Genomic DNA, 24279 nt, shown 5'->3' with positions numbered 1-24279 from the left:
GAAAGGGATGTGACAGGAGACACTTGAGAACTATTGGTCCAGATCTAAATGCATGTAGGCAGTTTTCAATTGTTTTACCAAACATAGTGGTTCAACATCAAGCTACTTCATAAAGTGCATATCAGTGAAACTGGATACAAATCTAAGAATTTCTTTGATTGCTCAACAACTTGAAATTGTTAATGCATGCCTCCCCAGGTATTTGTAGTAACATATAATTACCTCTTTTCTTCTCTTTTAATAAATCATTCTCAAAATTCAGTTTCCTCAAAAATAAGTGCATCTCTGAAAATATTACTTGCAAAATCTTTGTTTCCTGTGCCAAACTTAGCAAAAGGCAATTAAGTCCTTTTTTTGCAGTTCTAGATAATAGCAGTAAAGAATATCCTTACTATGAAAGCTGCATAGAGATTAAGTTTATAGTTAAGGCAGACTGTGGGTGTACTCATTTTATGGTGAGTGTTTAGAAAATGAAAACAAAGACAAAAATACAAAATATTGTGCCAGAGAGAAATATGATCATACATTAAAATGAACTAGATGGATGGATGGAGGTGTAGAAATGTAAAAAAAAGTGCTTAATCTTAGTCTCTATTACAGTGGTTGAGCAGAGCAGCATTAAATGAGGGACCTGCCAGTCACCGATGGAGCTAATTCACTGATGTGTGAAGACATTTCTCATAAAAGTCCCAGTATTACCTTTTAAGAAAGTAAAAATAAAATATCAAATATCTCCTCTTCGGTTCGACTTCCTGCTTCCTGCCATCTTCAACTTCTCACCAGAAACATGAGTAATGAGCCCAGAAATATATATATGTGTGTATGTATGTATATATATATATATATATATATATATATATATATATATATATATATATATATATATATATATATATATATATATATATATATATATATATATAAATAAAGCTGTACAGTTGTTGCAGTGGTTTTTTTCTGTTCCTCTTTGCTCTTTTTTCCTCCAAAGAATAGCTGATTGTAGAAGCCTTGACACTGCCATCTACATTCCTCTTCGCAATTTCTGCTTGTCCACAAGGATGCTAGACAGCAAGGCTTGATCTCCAATAAATTGCACTCCTCCTTCCATATCAGATATCTCCAAATATCCTAGCCAGGCGACACTCCTCCTGATGGACTCAGGGCTGAGAGGGATCTTCTGATCACTTCTTTAACCAACAATTGCCTGATTAGAATATTAAAAGTCTCATTATGTTGAACTTATGGACATAAACATCCATCCCTTCCTCCCTTAGTCCCAGCTTTGAATTTAGCTTCCGACGTCCACACATCCATCAGTGCAGTGCTGTGGATATTCAAGTGCTGTTGTTGAAAAACAAGCATTCAGAAGGGGACTCATTAGGGGTGTGAAAACAGGCCGATGGAGCTGGAAGACAGAAGGAATAAGCAAGGTAAAGTGAATGAGATGGATGACCTGAGCTGCAGAAGCCCCGAGGATGATGCCACGATGTGACTGGTATACATGTTGCATGACAGCTTTGATTAAGATGCTCGCAGGCTAATCTACTGCCTCTCTGTCTCTCTGTCTTTCACTTTCTGACTCTGACATACAAATATAAACCAGGTAGATGGAGAGATGGTGGAAAACACAAGAGGACAGAGGGAGAGGAAACATTCAACAACAGAATATGATGTTTGTTCATGAGCCTGCTCACGGACGGGCAGCCACCAACACAATTCCAGCAGCTCCACAGCTCACATGCAATACCCATCTAATTCTATAATGCAAAAGGTAAAAAAAAAAAAAAAAAAAAATTTTTTTAGAATGTATTGACAGGCACACTAGTGTAGCCGTGCTTTGTGCTACATGCTAATGTCGGCATGCTATCATGCTCACAGCAACAACACTAACATGCTGACATTAGTGTGTTAGCATAATGACATTCGCTAATAAGAACTGAACATAAAGTCATGAGTTTTGTACAAAATCTGAAGTGATATTCTAGTCTGGATCAAAGTGATGGACAATAATGAAAAAAACATCAGGTCAGTGTTAATTTTTGTCCTTGTGTGGTAATGCAGTTTTGAAACTCTACATTATCTCTTAACAATAATGTGACTTTCAGAAAAAATAATGCGGACTTGATGTTCACTATGAGGGATTACACAATAAGCAAGTTTCAAGTCTGCTAATTGATTTTCATATGATGCAGAAAATGAATGAAAACCAAATGGAACAATAGAAAAGCTACATTCAAAGTAAACTTGATTTGCAGTAAAAGGACTAAAATATGCAAAACCACTGCTGTGGTTCTGTAGACCATAAAAATATGGGGCTAGATATGAATTATAGTGTTTTCCCAGGCAAATATTTAAAAGATAAAGCTTAAGTTTTCAACAATGTTATTCAACCACAAAGACGTCCACATGCATATCAGCTGCTATTTTCAGCTGCAAGATTAAAGTATATTGTGCTAGTGAGTATTTACAGCAGCAGGATGGTGTATGGGAGACTGACTCAAAATAAACTACAATTTAGTGCCTTATTAATGTGATTTTAACAGTTTTTGGACAACAGTGAAGGTATGTGGCATAGAGGATATACAGGCATTGGATACACACACAATAGCCTACTTGTTGATGCTTACCTAGTTAGTACTTACCTTACCTAGTACTTACCTACGTGTTAGTAATACATGCATTAATTTGAGGGTTTGGTTCCCTCATTTGAATATCAGTTCCATGCATTGATGTGTTTTGTTCTCTGACAGAACCTTCACCATTATGATGTCAAACATTTCTACATTCCATATGCTCTTAACTTGAGGTACACTAGCAGATCCTCATTCATTTGGTATCTGATTGCTCAGCGTAGCACTCGGCTCCTAACACTACTATTTAGTAAGGAGTTTAATCATTTTGGACCAGAATCAGAGGATACCAGATTTGGACAGGAGGCAGTGCTGGCCTTGTGCAGTTAAGATGTTTACCCTACCGCTGTGGCAGGAGAGAGGTAAGGTTGACAGTTCTCGGCTCTGGGCTCTTGGTTCAGGGATCTTCAATCTAGGGATCTAATGGTCTCGTCTGGTTTGGCTCGCCATCAACTTCAAATCAACTCAAAAAACCTGACCTGCAGTCATTGACATAGCCAGAAATGATCATTAATCAATTGCCATTCTGATTTGTCAGGAATGATTAATTCCTTAAATCTCAACAAAACATATACATATAATGTAAACAATCAACACATTTTAAATAACCTTTACAGTAAATGAATTTCTGAGTAAAATGAACTAAATTACTATTGTTTATCTTAACCTGGTATTTTTAAATTAAAACAATATTACATGAATTACAGACCAACAGTGTGAACTTAACACTCTATATTCTTATGTTCTCTGTTCTTTTTAAATCAGATTCACTGTACCAATGAAATATAATACCCGACAAAACATAACTTAGTATGTTGCTTCTGTATTAAACAGTTCAGTAGCTTTACCAAATAAAACATTGAGCAATTAAATACTCCACATGTCACATCTTTATATTTTTTCCAGTTGAGTTGTTTTAGTTTTAGTTTATTTGAGCTCTACAACAGTCAGCTAATTGCACTGTTCAGCACGAAATGCTAATTTTTGTTAGCTCTAGGCTCATTCACTTGAGCTAGCCAGCTTAGCCTAGCATCCTGTGGCGCAGCATTTAGCCTAATTATTTACTTTTACTACTACTCACCAATTCGGGAGTTCCTCTGTGTCACTCGGCAGGTTTCAGTGAGCAGCCTCTCACAAACACACCTCTACGAGCTTAAAACAAAGTACAGGCGGTTACCGTTCTGTTTTGACAACATTATATGGTGTTTTTACTGTTTTATCTGAGTTATGTTTTTACCGTTCAGCGGCAGGTCCTCTCTCAATAGTGTCACCAAGCGTCTGACTAGCGTATGCTGTGTAGCCTACCTACGGTGCTGCGGGCCTGCGCTCTGATTGGCTGAGGCACTTCTGTGCTGTTAACTCTTTGTGACCCGGGTTATATCAACAATCCACACTTTCTGAACCAACGTATTCATTCACTGCGTTCAATAAACCTGTTTACTGATTGTTACTGTTATTGATTGATTATTGTTTTTCTCTCTGTGGAAAACTGATGTCTCTTAAAAATGGACTCTGACTTTGTCTTTAAACGAGTCCAACAAATGAGACCATCCTCTTTGTATGAAAAAGAGCAACACTGCTACCAAGCAGACGTAAGTCACTGTAAATGCAAAGGTGAACTGTTCAATTTAATGTTACATTTGACTATAATATGATGTTTCTGTGAGCTGATTGTGCACTGAATCTGTCTTGCAGAAAATGATGCTGAGGCAGTTTATGCTCATGAAGCAGCAGGATCAAGTCTCTGCTTATTTATCTGTCAGACACATGGAGACCTGGCTGCTGACAGGAAGAAACTTTATGGAGGAGTGAGTCAAACTGATCATTTATTTGACTCACTGAAAAGTGACATATTATATTACAGCTTTTTTTTTTTTTTACAAACATTTAAAAGTTGTAGAAGATAACACAATCTTTTTTTATTTTTTACAAGTTTCAGGAAATGATTGGGAGACTAGAGGCATCTCCTCATGGCTGAACTGGTGAGTAAAGTAAAGTGAATCTTCAGACTCTAGTGAGATATGTAAAACTGCATGTAACACTAGTCTACTATCACCTTTATCATCTTACTGTTGAGACTTACTGAGAGTTGTTGATGGGCCTGGACCAGAGCCAGGAGACTCTGTCTCGTCCAAATGGAGTAAGAGGTCTGAGAAGAGCTGGACAATGAAAAGCGGCTCTCACAGCTGCTGGGCAGGAAGGTCACACTGGAGCGTCTTCAGATGTTTGTGTCAAACATCCACATAAAAGCAGAGGAGTCTGCACAAATATTCATTCCATCACTGCACAGCAAACTGCTGTGGAATTTTGGTGGCGCTCGGCTTCGTCCAGTCTCTGCAGGGGATGCAAAGCCAGCAGAGCTCTTGGAGCTTGAGCAGAGCACTGTGCCAGTGGTCCCAGAGGCGGTGAACACGACTCTGAAGTTCCTCCTGGAGGAACCAGAGACTGAAGACAAACTGAAGCTGCCAGCACTGAGGTTGGAAGACTGCTGACTGACTCAGCAGCTCCCTGTCTCTCTCAGTATGGACCTGTCTCTACACCTCTTCTGCTTGGGGTCTGCACTGTAGTTGGTCGACATGGTCAGAGCCATCTTCAAGAAGTTTGACCATCGCTCCAAGACCTTTAACCTGATGGATTATGATGAAAGCTCTTTGTCTGCCAGAGAGGGCGTCATCTCCGCAATCCAGGACATGGACCATGAAGTGCAGACTGCCACATCCAGTCAGGCCCACCTACAGCTCATCACCTCAGAGGGACTACAAGAGAGACTTCTAGAGGAGAGGGAGGCTTCTCCAGAGGTCTCGCTGGATGAGGGGACAACCACTGTGACAACATCCATGTTAAAACTGGAGATCAATGTGGTCGTGTACATGGAGCCGGAGCTGGAAGTACTGCAGGAGGATGTGGAGGCTGAGGACTTTAATGTTAAAAGGAAGAAGAAGAAGAGAGTGTGTGCCTTCTTCCGTGGCATCTGGAAGACAATGTCATGCTGCTTTCGTTATTCCTCTGAACACTGAATCACATCAATGTCTCTGTAATAACTTACTGAGGGACTTCTGGAGGAGAGGGAGGCTTCTCCTGAGGTCTCGCTGGATGTGTCACATCCTGCCAAGACTTTCTGTTGTGTTTGGACTCCTTGTGTTTTTGTTCTTTTGGGTTCCTGTGTTCACTCTGTGTGTTTTAATTCCAGTTCTTCTTTATGGTTATTGAGCCTGTTAAGTTTTCTGTCAGTATGACTCTGTATTCCTTGGTTGCCATTGTCCACTGGATGCCCTCTGACTTTTCTGTTTTGTGAAGATTGGACTGCGTGGGAGAGGGCTTGTTTTGAGTTGGACTTTTTGAGGGACTTTAAGACTTCTGGCTTTATGTCATTTGGGATGCCTTTATTGGTTGGACTGTGCTCACTGTGTTTTTGGTTTTCTGTTTGCCCTGTGTTTTTCCCCCTGTGTTCATGTACTCCTCCTTACACCTGCCCTGCATTCTTCCTCGTTAGCCCTGCCCTTGTCTCAGTGTTCTTCCCCAGTCTGCTGTCACCTTTACACCTGCCCTTTATCAGTCTCATCATCCCTGCCCTGCTCTCGGTGTCTTCCCAGTCTATCAGCTCCCAGCCTGCTCCTGTGTCTTGTCACCTGTTCTTCGTTGTCTGATTAGATTTGTTTGTATTTAAGGTCCAGTTTTCAGTTGAGTCTTGTTGGATCATTTGTTTGGTTAAGTTCCTACCTGCACACCTGGCTGTTCTTGTAATAATCAATAACTATGTTCTTCAGTTCTTCACAACCACTTTGATGACATCTATGTGAAGACTATTCATTCTTTCAAAGGCTCAGTCATTTCCTTAAACACCTGAGCACTGTAGTTTTTAACAAATGGTACTCAAACAGGAGTAAATGGTGCATCAATTGGGGACTATTTTCAGCTGTGGATTGATACATGTTTGTGATAGTGAGTATTTACAGCAGCAGGACAGTGTATGTGGGATTATCTCAAAATAAACTACACTGCCCATGTTCATGTAAATGAAGTAACATGTCACCCAGTGAAGCGTTTTGGCTCAGTGATGTGTTTTTAACAGTTTTTGGACAACAACAGCGTTCTATGGCACAGTCGAAGAAGCGCTATCAGGCTTTGGGTATGCAGGCAGTACTTAGGATAAATTGGTAATGGTGTCATATTTTCTTAATGAAACTTCATTCTCCCTTAAAGCTCAGGATTATGTGATAACCACGAGGGTCGGTATAGAATGTGATTAAACATAACTTGATTTGACATGAGAGTAAATGAAAGCATTCATTTAGGATTGTATTATGCGTTCAGTGCAGGGGCAGAAAATACATTCCTTCCCCGCGATGAAACCGACTTTGCCTCGCTGTAACCAAGTTTCTCCTGCTAGGATATTTTTTTGGCCTAATTGCTGCCAGTGGCTAAATCCTATCCATTTGCATCGATCTCCTTTGAAGAGAGATGCAGATGAGCTTAACGAGTGTGCTAATTATGCTCGTTCGGCGTGGGGAGCCTGCTGTAACCGCAACTTTGTGTGTTTGAGTGTGTGCGTGTATGCATATTTGGGATTTTATGCTTGTGCATGCCTGAGAGTGTTTTTTTTTTTTTTTTTATGTGCATCAATGTCGGGTACAAACAACCTGACATTAACAAGAGTGTGACTCTATTTTAATGTCATTCAGTGGATTAATAATAAGTGTGAATGTCTCTTGATTGCATTGTTTGGTTGTTTGGAGCAGGATATATAATCAGTTCAGTTATGAGTATCACAAACAACCCTGCCATGCAATCAACAATAGAAAGAAAATTGAACTATTTTGCTGAAAACAACCACAGAACAATATTTTTTCGGTGTTGACATGAGTATGGAGACAAATGCTATTGTGTGTTTGTGTGTGTATACCTGAGGCTGTTTTGGTCCAGTGTATGTGTGTGTTCGCCGCTCTGCCAGCCAGTGTAATGGCGATGACTGGTGTTGTCTCCCCTAGCACAAAATAGCCTGGACACCCAGACAAAATGTCACTCGACAGGCCTGTCTCTTCTATCTCTCTCAGCCTCCTTTCCTTTCTTCCCCCAGTTCTTTCCTCTTTGCTGAAAGGGATGTAATGACATGGACGAGTGACAGAGCTGGAGCATGAAGAGCTGTGACACCGGGGCACAATACGTACATTTGTGACTAAACATCTCAGAGACATGAAAGCGCCTTAACAGATAGATAATTGGCTGTGGTTGCGGCATCTCAAAGCGAGCCAAAGACATTGAAGGGCTGCAACCGTCAAAACACATCAAGGTTAATGGAGAATTTCAGAAATGTGGGGTTCTTTTTAAATTTTGTTATCGGGGAGGGAGCACAGCAGGCGAAGCTTTCGGCACACAAAAGATATTTCATTGCATGCAGGGTGAAGCCGTCCTGTCTTCGATTTTGCTGTTTTCCCGCTGTATTTTCACTCTCAGACGCGAGAAACACAGAGTGTGACAGCGGAAGAGATGGATGACACTTCCAGATGACTTTGAGGTCTTGCTGGTGTTTCTGTCTTGTTACCTGCAAAAGAAAAACAAAGCAGAATCTTTATTTTTATGTTGACAAGACAAGCTGTTTCCACTTTATGTGCCTTGAATTAAAATTCTTTGGAGAACAAAGATGCAACGCCACCAGATATACCTTTATAATAAAGCTAAGAAGGATGGGAAATTGGATTTTCAAAACAACCCACAGCAGTACATTAAGCTGAAAGAAAAGGGAGATATTCCAGAGGTGCGTACACTTGTTTTTAATGTGAAAATGGATACCAAAGCAGCAGCAACCCTTGTTTTTTTCTGGATGAAAGCATCTACCTTTGTCACTGTCATCCTCCTAGCAAAGAGGTTGCACCAAGCTGAAGGGAAGTGTTAGGCAACAGCAAGTGTCATGTAAATGTATAAGTTGCAAGACAAGCTACCAGTTTCCATTTGTAGGAAGTGCTTACACGGTTTCTTCGTTTAAAGCTACTGGCGTTTTGCTTGACTGTTTTCACGAGAGCCAAATGATTCTTCGGACGGGAGCTCGATTGCAACAAGACAGCGAGCAGCTGGCAAACAATCTGAGGCGATCAGACGCATACATGCCCTCACGTCCGCACAAACATGTTGAGGTTTGAGGAGAGGACAGGCAGACGAGCTGGCTGAAGTGAGATGGATGTTGGCTCTTGGAGGAACCTCATAGCACACGGCTGCTGGGACTTAGAGATAATTTGCTGCTTGTCTGTGAAAACAAGATGTAAAGCCATACTTTATTGTTGTCCTTGCTGTCCCATCTGCCACGGGCCAGAATGAAAATGACCTGTGTGTGTATGTGTGTGTGTCTGTTTGTGAGTGGATTCTGTAGAGAGTAAGCAAGCATCCCTCTGCATACAACACATTCACCCTGCAAATCATGCCAAAGACATGTCCGCACATCTGCAAGTACACACACGCCCAACGAAGACAGTCTCACACAAACCCCGACACAAACAGACCCGCACTTGCTACAGGTTCAGCTCACAGTTGACGGTGAAGGCTTGTGACTCATAAGGCTTATTTTTAATTAGTTACATGGTCATTAAAATGTGTTAATTGTATGCATTGTGTTAATGCTGTGTCAAAGTCAGCTAAGGACGAGGCTCGGCGGAAACTGTGGTTTAGCGACTCTCCAGTAATGCAGCGTGACCCTGTGTAATTTCAATATGATAATTGGAAGAAGTCCCCCTGCCCCCTCCACACAGACAGACACACACACACACACACACAAACACACTCCCTCTCTGGACAAACTTTGGCAGATGAGAAAGCAATACAGCACCCCCTTTTGGTGGGCTCTCAGCAGGGATTAGTGTATTTTTATCAGAGGGTAACACCAACACTAGTCCTCAACACCTCTCCTGGCAGGAAAACACATCAAATATTAAGAGTAATTCACTAAAGCAGAGAAATTCACCAGTTCTTCCCAAATTGCAGTGATGGACAAATTGCAAATTGCTACGCACTAATGCACCCTCTGCACCACTGAGCCCATCATTCAGTGTTTTGCGGCAATTTGGTGCATAGCTTACAGTGATGCTGGGAAAAAAGGGCAGCATAAACCCCTTTCTAAAGCAACCCCTCTGTGGAGAAAATTAATTATTCATACAAAAGCAGCACAATAGTGGGTCTATAATTCAGCGCTGTCATGAATAATGCATTTCACATGTGAGGTCTTAAACAAAGCAGAGGTAAAAAATAAAAATGTGTTTGATTTTCTTTTCCATTTGTGAAATGGAGGTCAGTTAGTAAAAGTGAATTGGGGCCTTTTTCTGTCTGCCCAGCTTAGTAGTGCTGGCTCCAGGTTTCTCACAAAAATAGATGAAAATAATAGAGTGAATTCAAGTGCTTTCTTACTTTTACTCTGGGTGCACTGTGTCTATGCACTGCATGGGAGCTTTGAAGCACAACTAGAACTGACCAGCCACAGGATAATGCTTATACCCATATATACGTAGCTTAAACACGTAGCCTAGAGATATTACAGTGACTGCTGAAGTGTCACGTCAGTGTCAGATCTCTTTGGGTAGAGTTTGAAATCTGCCCTGTGGGTTGAAATAGTAGCACGGCAGTCGCCATTTTGGTTCAAGCCTACACGGCCCGGGGCCCTTTGGTGTTGCTGCTTTCAAGGACTCAGCGGAATGTCGTAAATAATTAGGACAGTTGACATGCGAAAACCGAAGTGGAAAGCATGATATCAGTGTGTCTATCAGTTCAAGGCAAATAGCGGATTTTTTTTTACAAATCTGTGTTAGATAAAAAAAAAAAAAAGCACAAGGCTCCTATAACTCATAATAACCTGTAATATAACCTTGTTTTATCTAATGCTGCCCTCACACAAGGAGAGGCACTAAAAACATGGTTGCGCCATACTATTTTTTTTACTAGTTAAGCCTACACACATGCATAAACATACCAGAAATTAAACTTAAATGTTTTAATTCTAACACTTTTTAATTCCATGACTTTAGCCTAAGTGACCATAACAGATTTGTTCTTCACAAACACGGTTGGCATTCGAACAGAAATAGTGTGTTGATAACATTTTTCCAGTTCAGATACAGTTCTTCACAGTGTTAATAAATCAATTATATTCTTAAATGAATTAAAAGAAATAAACACTGCATCAGTTACCGGTCCAATGAACATCCTTAAAAAACAAATTAGCCCAGGGCAAAACCTAATTGCTGACCGCGGGTGTAAATCATAGTAGGCTAATTATTTCATGTCCCTTTTGACCTATATGTACTCAGTAACCAAATTATTCTACCCCACGTTTCTCCTATTTGTTAAATTGAAGTTATAGTTATTTTAACACAGTTATTTTAATAAACACATTGACTATACATGTACACGTTTATGGGATGATAATATTTTCCCACATCTGAGGTGCTTTTTCGTTCTTCTCCTGTCTATTTTTTGTTATTTTTAAATTACATTGTTATATATTTTGTTACAGTGCGTTACAATGTATGCTACAGCATTTTGTAGTTTTAATAGTCCTCAAGCGCGCGTTTCAGAAAGCGGAGCTTATAAAAAGACAGTGAAGGCAGCATCCCCGGTAGTCTTCCGGCTCTTGACTGAACTAAACCACAACCACACGCAGCTAAAATGACCGCTTCTGCCGTAGTCCGGAGGTTAGCAGCTCTGTCCGGGGCTTCAGCGGTGGCCGCTGGGGCATACGGGGCTCACGGTACGGATTTACATCAGCTGATACTCCATACTCATGCACGAGAGTTTCCATTGGGCTGGATAGTAAACAATGTCAGGAAGGACTGGCATGTCTACGCCAGCCTCCGTCCAAAAACATGCTAATTTAGGGTTTGCTTGTGTATGGTAACAACAGCATAACTCTAAAAGAAGAAATAACAGCTTCTGCTAATGTGTAATAGACTAGTGTTAATTTGGCATCTAAAACAGTCATAACGGGCAAGCAGCCCGGGCTGTTTAAATAGACAGTTTCATAATCAAGGTGACCCGCCTCTACAGTGTGTCATGGTAGAAGACATAGAGGGTCGTTAATGTTGGTGTTTAGTGGATGTAAGTTAGTTAAATATTAAAGCTGTTTGCACGGACTGTTATGGCACCATTGCTGTTTGGCGGTATAACATTTAAATATGGGTATATGAGACAGTAGGCTGGCTCATATAAGGGCTGCACTGAACACGCTTTGTATCCTGAGATATTAATATTTATACAGCATCATGTCAGACAATAAGAGAGAATGCAAAAACTGTGCCAGCGTTCATTAGCATTGACACAAGTGTGAACCAAGACACAACTTCATGACATGTGTGTCAAACCCAGATTATAAAAGAGTGTAACATGTCATGTCATATACTGCATTATGTATTTTTTCTATTTCATGTCTCTTTAGGTTTCAAAAACAGCGACCCTGATGATTACCAGAGAGTGGTATGTAAATAGTACTGTTAATAGGAAATACATGATTTTGTTGTAAAGATATTTGAAAAGGTGTAGTTTTGAGGTTGGTTTTAGTCAAGTGCTCAATTTTGAATTACCTTGCACAAATTTATTACACACAGTATGGTAAAAAAAAAAAAAAAAAACAATTGCCTGTTGCCTGTTTTTTTTTTTTTTTTCAAACATGTTGACCTGCACTGTAATGTTAAAACACAGGCATGTAAAAGCTCTGAGATACTCCATTAAGAGTGGATACATTTTTCAGTCTGTGTGATTGGAGAGCTTAGCCTGATTCTGATTGATGAAAATGATGTATGTAATAGATGCAGCAAAGTAACCAACGAGTGACTCATTAAATATCCTCTTGTGATCCATTTACACTCTACAGTAATAGCCCTTTTTATCCAGGAAATCTTTGATTCACTATAATGAAGACTTGATTGGAGAGGCCAGAAATTTTTCTGAAAGCTCTTCTTCTGTGTCTCTGCCTCTCCAGTTATTTGAAACTGCCAACAAGTACCATTTCTACCACAGCCTGGCCCTGCTGGGTGCTGCCCACTCTGGCAAACCTGCTGTGGTGAGTATGGGAGCCTAATATCAGTTCTCAGGGCTGGATGCACTTCAGCGTACTTAAAATCGAACTGACTCTCATTCTGCCATTTCCTGTCCGCCCTCACCGAGAACATCAGTATTCCTTTAGACCGTTATTACATAAGATGCAGTTTTGAACAAATCTGTGCCTTAGCACTTAGCACTACAGGGGAATTATAGTTTAATATTTTGTGAGTGCATGCAAAACCTCCATGTTGGTTTTATCCAGTTATGTATAATAAAACTTCAAAAGTCAGTAGATTTATTCAATTACTTGCCTCAATGTTGATTTTCAGATGGATTATATCTAAACCTTGCAGTGCAAAGTATTTGGAGTGTAAAGGTTATGCAAAGATGCATTAACTAAAACAATCTTATAAGTCAACAAATTGCAGTTGCCAGGGGAGACCTGATAACTACTTTGATGAAATAAAAATTGATTTGGTAAATCAATTAAATATAAAGTATATTCACATTTGTTTGTTTAGGAAGAAAAGTGACGCACAGGTAGGATTACACATATATTATATATTGATTTTTGGGACGGAGTGAAAACTAGGTGGCAAGTGAGCAGAGAAGTTGAAATTGATAGTTAAAAAGACAGAAATGGAGAAGGCAAAAATGCTGATAAATGATTGTAAAATCCAGTTTCAGCCATCAGAGTGGTGGCAGTATGAATGCAAAATTGATCAAACTCACTGAAAAAAGAAAGCAAGTGACCAATTATTGTAATAATATCAATTTTATATAATTAACATTGTTAAATAACATACAGTTTGAAACAAATTCAATTAAAACCCATTTGGAACTAGGGCTGAGCGATATGGACATAATCAAATATCACAATATTTTTGAGCAAATACCTGGATATTGATATTGCAACAGTATTGTAGGGATGACTATTGGTGCTTTCACAAAATATTTACACAATGAGATTTTTGATATATAACCATCAGTAATGTGGCTATAATGACTTAATGGGTAAAGACAAATAATAGATCAAGTAGGACAGTCTGGTAAGTTCAGAAAATGACATCACTTTACTATAATGCAGCCTTTAAAACCAGGAAAAGACAACACTTGGTATTGATGAAGAGGTACTTGAGCAAAAAAAATCAAATGTGTGTTTTCACAGGTAAAATGGGGTTAGGAACTAAAAATAAACAGTATATTTGGCCGTTGTCATATGCAACTCATCAACAATGTTAAGTGACTGGTTGCAGACTGCATGTTTTCAGTTTACATCCATAGAATTATGTTTACATCTTGTTTTGAGGAAGTTGCAAGTTGTGTTCTCACACTTTAACTTGTATCTGAAAAGAATTTCCATGCAGTGTTGGTGCCATCAAAAAAACACACCTTATACTGCTTTAAACTGTTGGTAATTGACACCACCCTTTAACACACTAACCTTGATTTAGTTTTTAATATAATGAAAACCTTACATCTGCAATTTGTTGGTAACCTGACAGATAAAAATACTGAGTTTGAAATGATGCTCATGTTTCTCCTCTCTCCCCTTGTATACAGGCTGGTACCCTCCTGGTAGCGGGCATGGGGATGTTCTGTGGCTCTCTGTACCACCAGGCCATGACGGGGGACCCTGGTCTTCGCAAGGTGGCTCCCATGGGAGGCTTAGCTATGATCGTTGGCTGGCTCGCCATGATACTCTGAACTGTAACAGCTCAGGTCTCCTCCACAGGGCCACTGTGTGACACTAAACTGTCAAACTGCTAATGGACGAACTGGAGAGCTTGTAAGATTTGAGAGGTTAAAAGTGCTGAGTTATGTCACCCATCTAACCGCTCCCTGCCCTGGGTTGTGGGTGTCAGCAGGAGATAAAGTCGCAACAGGGTTATCACTCTTTTGCCATTGCTGTGTGTTTTCTGACTGGTACCCTTTGAGTATTTTGTTTGAGTTTGGTTGGAGAAGCATGTGATTATGTCATGCATTTTGTCACATTTAAAAAAAATATATATTGTAGATTTGGTGAGCTAACATATTCAATGGCATGTCAATTTTGTGCTGGGAACGGAAATGGCTAACAGAACTTCCCAATGCAGTTTTTGATAGTAAACAATACAGTACTATATGTTGTACTTCTTTATTTTTACTATATCTTCCCGTAGTGCAGTAATACATCTCTGTATATTATACATCATGGGCACAGCTAATCAGGCTGCAACTAACAATTATATTCATTATTGATGAATTTGCCGATTATTTTCTTGATTAATCGATCTATTGTTTGGATAAAATAATGAAAGCTGGCTGAAATTTCCCGGAGCCGAAGATGATGCCTTCAGGTGCCTCCTTTTGTCAGACCAACAGTACAAAACCCAAAGACAGTCTGTTTATAATCATGTAAAACAGAAAACAGAAGAAGATCCTCACACTGGAAGAACTAGAACGAGCAAATGTTGGTGTTTTTGCTTAAGAAATGACTAATCGTTGCAGCTCTGTGGCTAATAGAGTAAAAATAAAGAAAGGAATATGAAGGATTTCAGGGAAATAAATACTTTTTTTCTTACACTTTGATGCGTTGCCTAATTATTGCAAGTGAAGTGGTCGCCAAGGGTGTGATCAACTCCTTCAGTACATCAGTCTGTTTGTCAGCAGGAGCAGATCTCAACAATGAATATCATCGAAGGAAAAGCACATGCTAAGCCAATGATCCATTCAGTCTTATGGTGACAGTTGATCGTTTAAAATTTGGTATCATGTGTTAATAATCTGTTTTCATTCATATTTAGTTATCTGCATACTGATAATTCTATGTATAGATATTGGCTGTGGTGAAAAATACATTTATAAAAATACTGTACTTGTACTTTACCCCCTACTTTCAAAGAAAAATGTTATACCTTTTACGTCACTGAATGTATGACAGTTACTAGTTAATTTAGATTTGAATATTTTCAAATCAAACATGATCAGCTCATAAAATATGATTCATTCTTGTAGATTAAACTGCCCAACACTGTATAAAGCAGCTAAAATTAGCTTCACCTTAACCAGCTACTACATTAAAAATCTAATTACATTTTAATACATCAATAATAGTAATCCACTAATATAATACATATAATAATATCACTGTGAAAGGGGCCATTCTGCATAATGAGTACTTATGATACTTAAAGTACACTTTGCTGGTGTAGTAAAATTCTGAATGTAGGACTTGGACTTGTTAAAGTACGTCTACATTGTGGTATTACCACCTTTTCTTAAATGAAAAGTATCTCCTCCACCGCTATATTACTGTTTTTTATTCATGTAGTGACTATATTTGAACAGAAGACCGTCTTACCCATGTAGTACTTTGCAGATCATCCAGCGTTGGTTTGTGTGGTATCTGGATCAATGCATCCTGGGTGAATTTACAGCTGTCAATCCCAAAATGCAAACTCTTTACCACAGATCAATGCCAATGCCGGGTGAACAGGGGTGCTGCATGTGTGTGTTTTCAGTAACAGGTGGATAAACCCATACGATTCACCACCTATGGCAACCGTAACAAATCGCCTCTCTTGCAGCGCAGGATGTCTTCGCAGCCTCCAACATTTGATCCTTTAAATGGCAGAACACAAAGGAGTTCATTACCCATGGCCTCCCCTTAGCCGGGGCGGTGTTCCAACTGCTCGGCATTCAAATTGAAAGTGAAATCCATTGACACACTAATTCGCCTTCCTGACTGTAGGCCCACGAATGGGGACCTTTAGAAAATAGCTGTATAAATCTTTGGGTCAATTTGCTGGGGTCGGCACATAAGCCGAGGCTCTGCTCAGAAGAGAAGGCGCTATTGACTGAACACGTTGCCAATGAGCTCTTGATCACGACTCATAAAACCCTCATTAGAATTAAGTAGCTAAGGGGAAGCATTCTGCTATTCCAGGACCAAGCAATCACACAGCACAGAAGGCTCCGACACCCTGTCACACATCTCTGACTTATAACTTTATAGTTGATGGGAGACACCTGACTGAAAGTTACAGGGTGTTCCGCACCGTTGGGTACATATCTGAAGTGCCATCGTCAAATTTTCAGCTATGTGTTAAATACTTGAATCATCTGATTCTCTGACAAGATGCAAGCTATAAATTTCGTCCAGTTTCACACAGCAGTCTTATTTTAGGGCCATTTATTTCTCTCCTCTGTAGCTGACATTCAAATGTGTGGATCCTGTTGCTGCCAGCACAGCACCTCTGTGTTAAAATCCATTAACTGGATCAATGTGTTCTGCTCTGGCAGGATACATTTAATGTGTGAGCACATGAGAGAGGGAGAAATGGAAAGCGACAATTGTGTCTGGGCCCTAATATCTTTTACCATAACCTCCCAGGTAATTCAAACAAAGCTATTCACTGTGTTTGTCTTTACTTTACATCAGTTTTCTACAGCAACTGGCTTTTTTAACACTGATCAACAGAAGATGAAAACGTATCTCTGCAAAGTGATCTGAATTTATCTAAATACAAAATACATATTTGCATTTGCATATTCAAGCCCCTTAAGTCAGTATTTAGTAGATGCACCTTTGGAAGCAATTACAGCCATCAATCTGTGTGGATAGCTCTTTTTCAGCTTTGCACATCTGGACATTTCATGGGGATTGTGAGTGAAAAGCCTTTTTAAAGTCCAGACACAAATTCTCAGTTGGATTTTGATCTGGATTCTGACTCGAGCACTCCAGGACATTAACAGTGTTGGTTTTAAGCCATTCATGTGTTGCTTTGGCTTCATGCTCAGGATCAGTGTCTTCCTGGAAAACTAATCTCCCAAGTTGCAGGTTTTTTGCAGACTGCATCAGGTTTGCCTCCAGGATTTCTCTGTATTTTGCTGCATTCATTTTACCCTCTACCCTCCCAAACACAGCCACATTAGCCTATTATGGGGCGCCACTACCCCACACCCCAAACTAATTTAGCAATATGTAGCATATATGTTATGTATGTTACAATATATAATATACAATATAAACTAAAATATTTTAGATTTGCATGAAAGGTCATTCTTGACCTTGATATAGTTTCACAAAACAATCCCAACTCATAGTCCTCTTACTAGCCTTTCCTGTGCTTTCAGCCATATCTTTTTTTTTAATCAGCACAATCTATGAAATAACATGTTGAGAAATCATAATAACTACTGTGTTTGCATTTCAATAGAATTTCAATTCATGTCAACGGAACAGACTTCGTTGAAGACAGTGTGATATGGTTGAAACCTCTGGAAAAAACTAGCCTGGAGCTTTTTACTTTTTCACATTTCCTAAAGTAATAGTTTGACATTTTGGGGAATATACTTAATCGCTTTCTGGCGGAGAATTAAATGAGAAGATCAATAACACTGTCATATTTATCACTTAAATATAAGGCTACAGCTTGCAGCCTGTTAGCTAGTGCTGAGGCAGCTAGCCTGATTCTGTCTGAAGGTAACAACATTTGCCTACCAACACCTCTAAAGCTCAGTAATCAACATGTTGTATCTGGGTTGTTTAATTCACACAAAAACAGCAGTCAAAACAACAATTTGCTGTTTTAAAGTGGATTATGTGCCACACTATTTCTTGACCAGGTATGATTGATTTAACTGTTCTCGAAGTGATGTTCGGACATTTTCTTTTATCCATTCCAACTTGTGCTTTTCAGTAACCTTTTCACAGAGTTTCTTGCAGTGTTCCTTTGTCTTCATGGTGAAGGTTTTACTGGCCAAAGATTGGACCTTACAGATACAGGTCTACTACAATCAAACCCCTTGATTACACACAGGTGATCTCCATTTAACAAATGATGTGACTTGTAAAACCAGAATGTCTTTTTCACAGCAGATATTTGAACTTGTCACAGTAGGAAAATCACAGGTGTTTCTAATAACATTGACAATGGCTGCGTTTGATTCAGGTGTCCCAGTAAGCCATGATAATGTGACAGTGTGACAGCATGCACAATACCAGGGTCCTCATATATAAAATAGTGCATAGGGATCCATACCAAAAGTGTATGTGCGAACAAAAACCAAAAATGCGCTAAAAAATAATCAGAACAACTTTACACACAAAAACTATGTGAAAGCTAAAATTGTACTTGCTGATTTATGCACAGTCTTAGAAAATATTGTTAAAAATATGTCAGCACTCTTCTGCAATTCTTTAAAGTTATTTGATTTAATCTAGGATTTCTACAAGCGATGATGATAGTTTCATAAGTTAGTTAACGTGATTGAGGTGAAAAGGAATCAGTATATTCATGCTTAATATTGAGGAAAGGCAAGCCAAACTTTACAGAGTCCTGCCACCTGCCACATCCTGGCATTTCAGCAGCACTGAGCTGCTGCACAACTGACCACAAGTGTGAGTACCATACGGCCCGGCCCTCTCCTCTGCGCTCTGGGGGTCGGTAATGTGATGGTGAGACAGCGCATTGAGCTCAATATTTCAATAATAGTTCAATAATAAATTACAGATGTAATTGGTTAAGATTTGAATTGGCTTATACAGTATCTTATAAAATTGAAAGGTGCTTATTGAAAAGTTATGACTCACTACAAGCACAAGCAGAAGTAACACTGCTGGCTTGAATGTTTATGATAAAGTGGATCTATAATTAACATTTGATATGAAGTGAAATTAAATGTGTGAGAGGACTCATTATACAATCTGGCTTCAAATCACTACCTCACCATCTGTGCCACCGATTTCCCCTGTCTCCAAAATGTTCATACACATGGATCAGAGTTTCTGTACAGGTGTGCGCATTCACCCGTCAAGTTAGTTTTTATAGATCCTAACTTTTTTGTGGGAAGTGACGTAAGTATCTTTCAAGCCCTGTTTTGTGTGTACACAACAGTTAGACCTATAAATAAGGGCCCAGGACCCTGAAACTGAAGCAGCTAAATGAAACTCAAGCAATCATTCATTTTATTATTCACACCTGTGTTTTTCCTACTGTGACATGCAAAATATCTTCGGTGAAAAAAGCACCAGCGATGATTTAGGTGTATAGGCAAATACTTTAAACTACATTAATCCTATTTCATTCCATTTTTTAAGACAAACTGAATACTTTGAATGCACTGAATGCTGCTGTTTAATCCACAGACTATAAAGCAGGAGGGTCTACACAGAAACAAACCCCTTGGCATCACGTCTGTCTGGGTTTTGCCTCAGTCTGTACTGTTGTGAGCGTCAGAGAAAGAAGAAGCACAGATACTAATGTTGGATATTGTTAATTATACCTCCCGGGACTTCCCCTGCACTTCACAAGCTTTCCTCTTCTTTCTTTCTCCACTCGAGAACATATTATTTAGTCAAAAGTTTCCCCCCCTTTTCCCTCTCCTGCCCTTTTCTTTTCTTACCCTGCAGACAGATTTAATTACATCAGCTTCTTAGGGAATGGCTCCGTGTTCCATTGATTTCTTTGGTCTGAGTCTGTTTTGGTCAAAGATGAAGAGAGTGACTGTTTGAGAGTCATCAGTCATGAGTGAGTAAGGTGATGGAGAGCTTATAGGAGCTGATGGGTTGACTGTATCTTCTCCAGATCCTCTCCTGAAGACCTGGGATGAAACTCTTTGCCCAGGCCATCGTACATGATTACCCAGAGCTTCCTCCCTTTCATTCCCATGGACCAGGGGACACACAAATACCAACCCACAGATACACACAGGCAATATATTAAAGTGCATGCTGTATAATACACACCACAGCAGTGCCAAATCCTCTCTCAGAAGCATCAATCAGGCTGCGGCGACTCGCACATTGAAGCGGAATGATTGTAATGGCCGCCCAGATCACTCCCACATCCCGGTCGCCCCGCTGACCTTTTCAAGCCACTTAAATAATGGTCAGCACTATCACGTCCTGAGATAGATTATTCCTTCACTTCAATGGACACTGAGGACCCATCAATGCAGCCCCCTTTTCAAGGCTTTATACCCAATCATTTCACTTCAATCTGCAGCACAGTGATGACGGCCATGCATCAGAGGAGCTGAGGGGATGACACCAGGGGGAGCTGCCATTGTTGCCATATCACCATAACCACTATCAGCAGCATCTTTCTAAGGGAGAAATTTAATGTCTGGGAGTTGTTATTAGCCAGCTGGGAGATGGTAGTTGGTGGTAATGGCTGGGGTTATGCTGCATGATCTAAATAATATTACACAAACTGTCTTTAACGGAACTGTGAAGGTTTACAACTAAGGACAAAAGTGAAAAGTAATTCATAACCGCTCCAGACATGTATTAAGACATATGAAAATACTCTGGAGGCACTGGAGGCTTTCCATGTGCACAAAGTTTCCACATCACACCTGTGTTAGTTGAATATTGGACCAAGATCAGCTTCTAAACTAGTTGTGATGTCACATATCATGCTCGTAGGCCCGCCCCTTAAAAGCTGGAGCCATGGGATTGTTAGCTTAGCCTAGCATAAGGACTGAAAGCAGGGGAAAACAGCAAGCCTGGTTCTGTCAAAAGTTTTAAAAAAATCCACCAGCACTTCTAAAACTAACTAATTAGAATGTTACGTCTCGTCTGTTTAATCTGTACAAAAACTGACAAGACTCCAGGATGTCACTGCACCTGGTCAAGAAACAGTCCAGCATACCTGTAAAACCACTTACTGCCATTTTCAAACTTCAGCTTTTCCACTGATTAAACAAACAAGATGTAACTTGTTAATCAGAGAGCTTTGGAGGTGCTATTATCTGGAACTTTTGGATGAAGTCTGGCTAGCTGTTTCCTCCTGTTTCCAGTCTTTATGCTAAGCTTTATGCTAAGCTAGCTCTTGATTTTAGCTTCATATTAGGTGAACAGGCATGAGAGTGGTATCAGCCTTCTCATCTAAGTCCTGGCAAGAAAGAGAATGAGCACATTTCTCAAAATGTCAAACTATTTCTTTGAGATGGAAGTGATACAGGCTACCAGAACTCATATTACTTCTTTGTCTATAAGCCAAAGATATTCAAATTACTATCACAAAAGCAGCAAATGCTTATCACAGCTGAGAAGATGGAGTTTCTGTTGGTAATGTTTAGCATTTTTGGTAAAAATAAATAAATAAATAAATAAAAGATCTTATTACATTTGATGAATCGATTGTCAAAATAGTTGCCAGATTTTCTATTGATTAACTATTCAGTTCACTGACTAATTGTTACAGCTTTTGATGTTGTCCAACTGGCTGAAGTCAGAGTGGTATCTGAGGGTGTTTTTGAAAGAAGTTGGGACTTTAAATGAGGGTTTAAATTTGATTCTGTAGAGTTAAGATTAAAGTTGTTCACAAAAACAGGATTGATTTATTTTTTCTTTTTGAGAGTAATATGAATTTCATTTTTTCAAAAAAGGATTTGTTGGATGTGTTAAAATATGGAAGAGATTTGAGTATATGGTGTTTTGAAATTAGGTACAAGGAGTATTTGCTATTTTGTATGTGTTTAAAGAAATATGAAGGTCCAACCTGTTGGGTTGATATGTAATATTGTATTTTGTATAAAATATGAAAGGTTGGATTGTAATGTTGCATCTTGTATTTTCTTGTAAATCTTCTAATAATGAGGGAATATTGTATTTTGTAAAACCATATTTAATTTTGATTAACAAGATTTACATCATGAGATTCATATCTTGCTTCAGTTGTATGCATATTGCAAAAAATATATATATTTCAAATGTATTTCTGTCCTTCAGCTCTTCCATCCTCCCTTTCTTTTTTTCATTTTACCCGCATTAAGTCACCATCGTTCTATCTCTTTCATTATTTTATCGCTTTTTCTTCACTAATTTTGCTGAGCAACCAGTGACTTGGTACCAAAGATTGAATCTTGGATATCACACCATCACTTTACCTGAAACATTGCCACCACATGCCTGCAATTTCAGCCTGATCTGACTTGCAAAAGGGAACATTTTTATGGTTGCACCATTGTAGACAGGGCTGATATATGGAGGATTGTCAAGAGACATGGTAATGATTTCCATTTCATCAATTCATGGGTAAAAAGAGGGCAAAGAAAGTGAAGAAGAGCTAAAAGCAGAGAGTTTCAGAGACATTATACTCAAGTGTCTCACTTTGTCTGCTGAAGACCAAGATTGTCTCTCACTCCCTCAACTTGCTCATTAAGTGCTGTTTGGTGCACCATTATCCTGATAAATGTACCACTTATGCCACAGAATAGGCTGATGAATCAGACACTGTATGGCACTATACAGACAGTTCTTCTCACAGCCAGTGTGATTGCAGTCTGTTAGGTGGCAATGATCCATCGACAGGCTAAGAGAGAGTTTTGACAGGTTATTCCAGACACTATCAATGCGGAGGAGTTTAGCAGTGATGCAGAAAATTAATAACTTGAAGTGTAATCAATGAAGTTTACACATGTATATTAAACTGGAAGTGGTTCCCATATCACTGCAAGGGATACCAGGAGAATAACAAACGGATTCACTACATCAGAGAATATTTCACCTATACTCCATTCAGTGTTAGCATGATGAGAAAATGTACAAGAACAATATTTTTTAAAGGTTAAACTCCACCTACAGTGTTACTTTTTGGACTTTTTTTCCCCATCAAATACTATTTGATAAAAAAAGACTAAGTCATGTCACACCTCAGTGAAAATAAAAAGTCAGTCTCTTCCTTTAAATATATAGGAATAGAGAAAGTATATCTATCGAAAAGGGGGGAGACCAATTTAAGACAAGTTTACACATTAAAATCAGATTACTTGTCATGATGGCTATTTCTCAGCCTGTAAAAACAGTTGCAAAAAAAAAGTTCCTACTTCATGTCATCTGGGTCATCTCATATTGAGCTTGAGACATCAGATTTTTTCAACAAAAAGCATTACAAACTAGAGAGAGAGAGTTTTAAAGATGCAGGCATTTACCAGTCAAGGAGGGTCGGTTGAAAGATCCTATTGGGTTGCATCATGAGAAGTGTAGGATCCAGTATTGTTTGAGTCATACTAGGGAATTGAAGCCAGGATTGCTTTCTGGGGGTATAAATCTACAATGCTGCACTTCTCCTTTAAAAGTGAGACATTTTGTGTTTCTAAATTGGGAACTAGTGTGAGAGGGTTAAATGAGGAACTGGATTAAAACAGTGTGAGTTTAGTGGATTACATTTCTAATGATTTTTTTGAGTGTGTGACTTTCAGATAAAGATCTGCTTCAGATTTACATAGAAATAAGTTAGGGCTTTCTGTAAGTGTTAAGAGATGAAAGAGATTTAAGTAGGAGATTTACATTTTGGAAAATTAGTTTGAAAGAATATGGAATTTGCTTTTGTACTGAAAAAATATACTATAAAATACACAGCGATGGGTTAAGATTAAATACTGTATTTTGTTTAAAAATGTTTTCTGAAAAAAGATGGTGGTGTCTTGATGAGAAAGAGATGGTGTCTTGCAGCTTTTGTATTTATTGTAATTTATATCATGGTCTGGGTGAATACTCGATTCTGATTGGCTGCAGGTGGTCCATTAATTCCTGATAATAGACACCTCCTGGGGCATTATCCCTTACTTATTTGTCACATGACATGACTACAGGCTAATTGATGGATGTATACCCCCCTGATGAAGGAAAGCAAAGACA

General features: G+C 39.1%; 2 protein-coding genes across 5 annotated transcripts in view; one reads left to right on the top strand and one right to left on the bottom strand.

Annotated features, from left to right (window-relative positions):
• Positions 1-4050, bottom strand: part of nlgn2a (neuroligin 2a) — a 189984-nt gene extending 185934 nt beyond the window's left edge. For all 4 annotated transcript variants that reach the window (XM_042400730.1, XM_042400727.1, XM_042400728.1 and 1 more), the window contains exons 1-3: positions 3868-4050; positions 3712-3782; positions 2975-3109 (exon numbers count right to left, since the gene is read on the bottom strand). The gene's annotated coding sequence lies outside the window, so the exon portion shown is untranslated. The remainder of the gene's footprint in view (positions 1-2974; positions 3110-3711; positions 3783-3867) is intronic.
• Positions 4051-11209: 7159 nt separating this feature from the next.
• Positions 11210-14897, top strand: tmem256 (transmembrane protein 256). Its single transcript, XM_042400731.1, has 4 exons — positions 11210-11358; positions 12043-12080; positions 12586-12666; positions 14211-14897. The coding sequence occupies exons 1-4, from the start codon at positions 11277-11279 to the stop codon at positions 14352-14354; spliced, it is 345 nt and encodes a 114-aa protein (XP_042256665.1). The 5' UTR covers positions 11210-11276; the 3' UTR covers positions 14355-14897.
• The last annotated feature ends 9382 nt before the right edge of the window (positions 14898-24279 follow it).

This window comes from Thunnus maccoyii, chromosome 22 (assembly GCF_910596095.1).
Source record: "Thunnus maccoyii chromosome 22, fThuMac1.1, whole genome shotgun sequence".
NCBI classification, from domain to species: Eukaryota; Metazoa; Chordata; class Actinopteri; order Scombriformes; family Scombridae; genus Thunnus; species Thunnus maccoyii.
The sequence above is the reverse complement of the archived record's forward strand: the minus strand, read 5'-3'. Positions and strand labels throughout refer to the sequence as shown.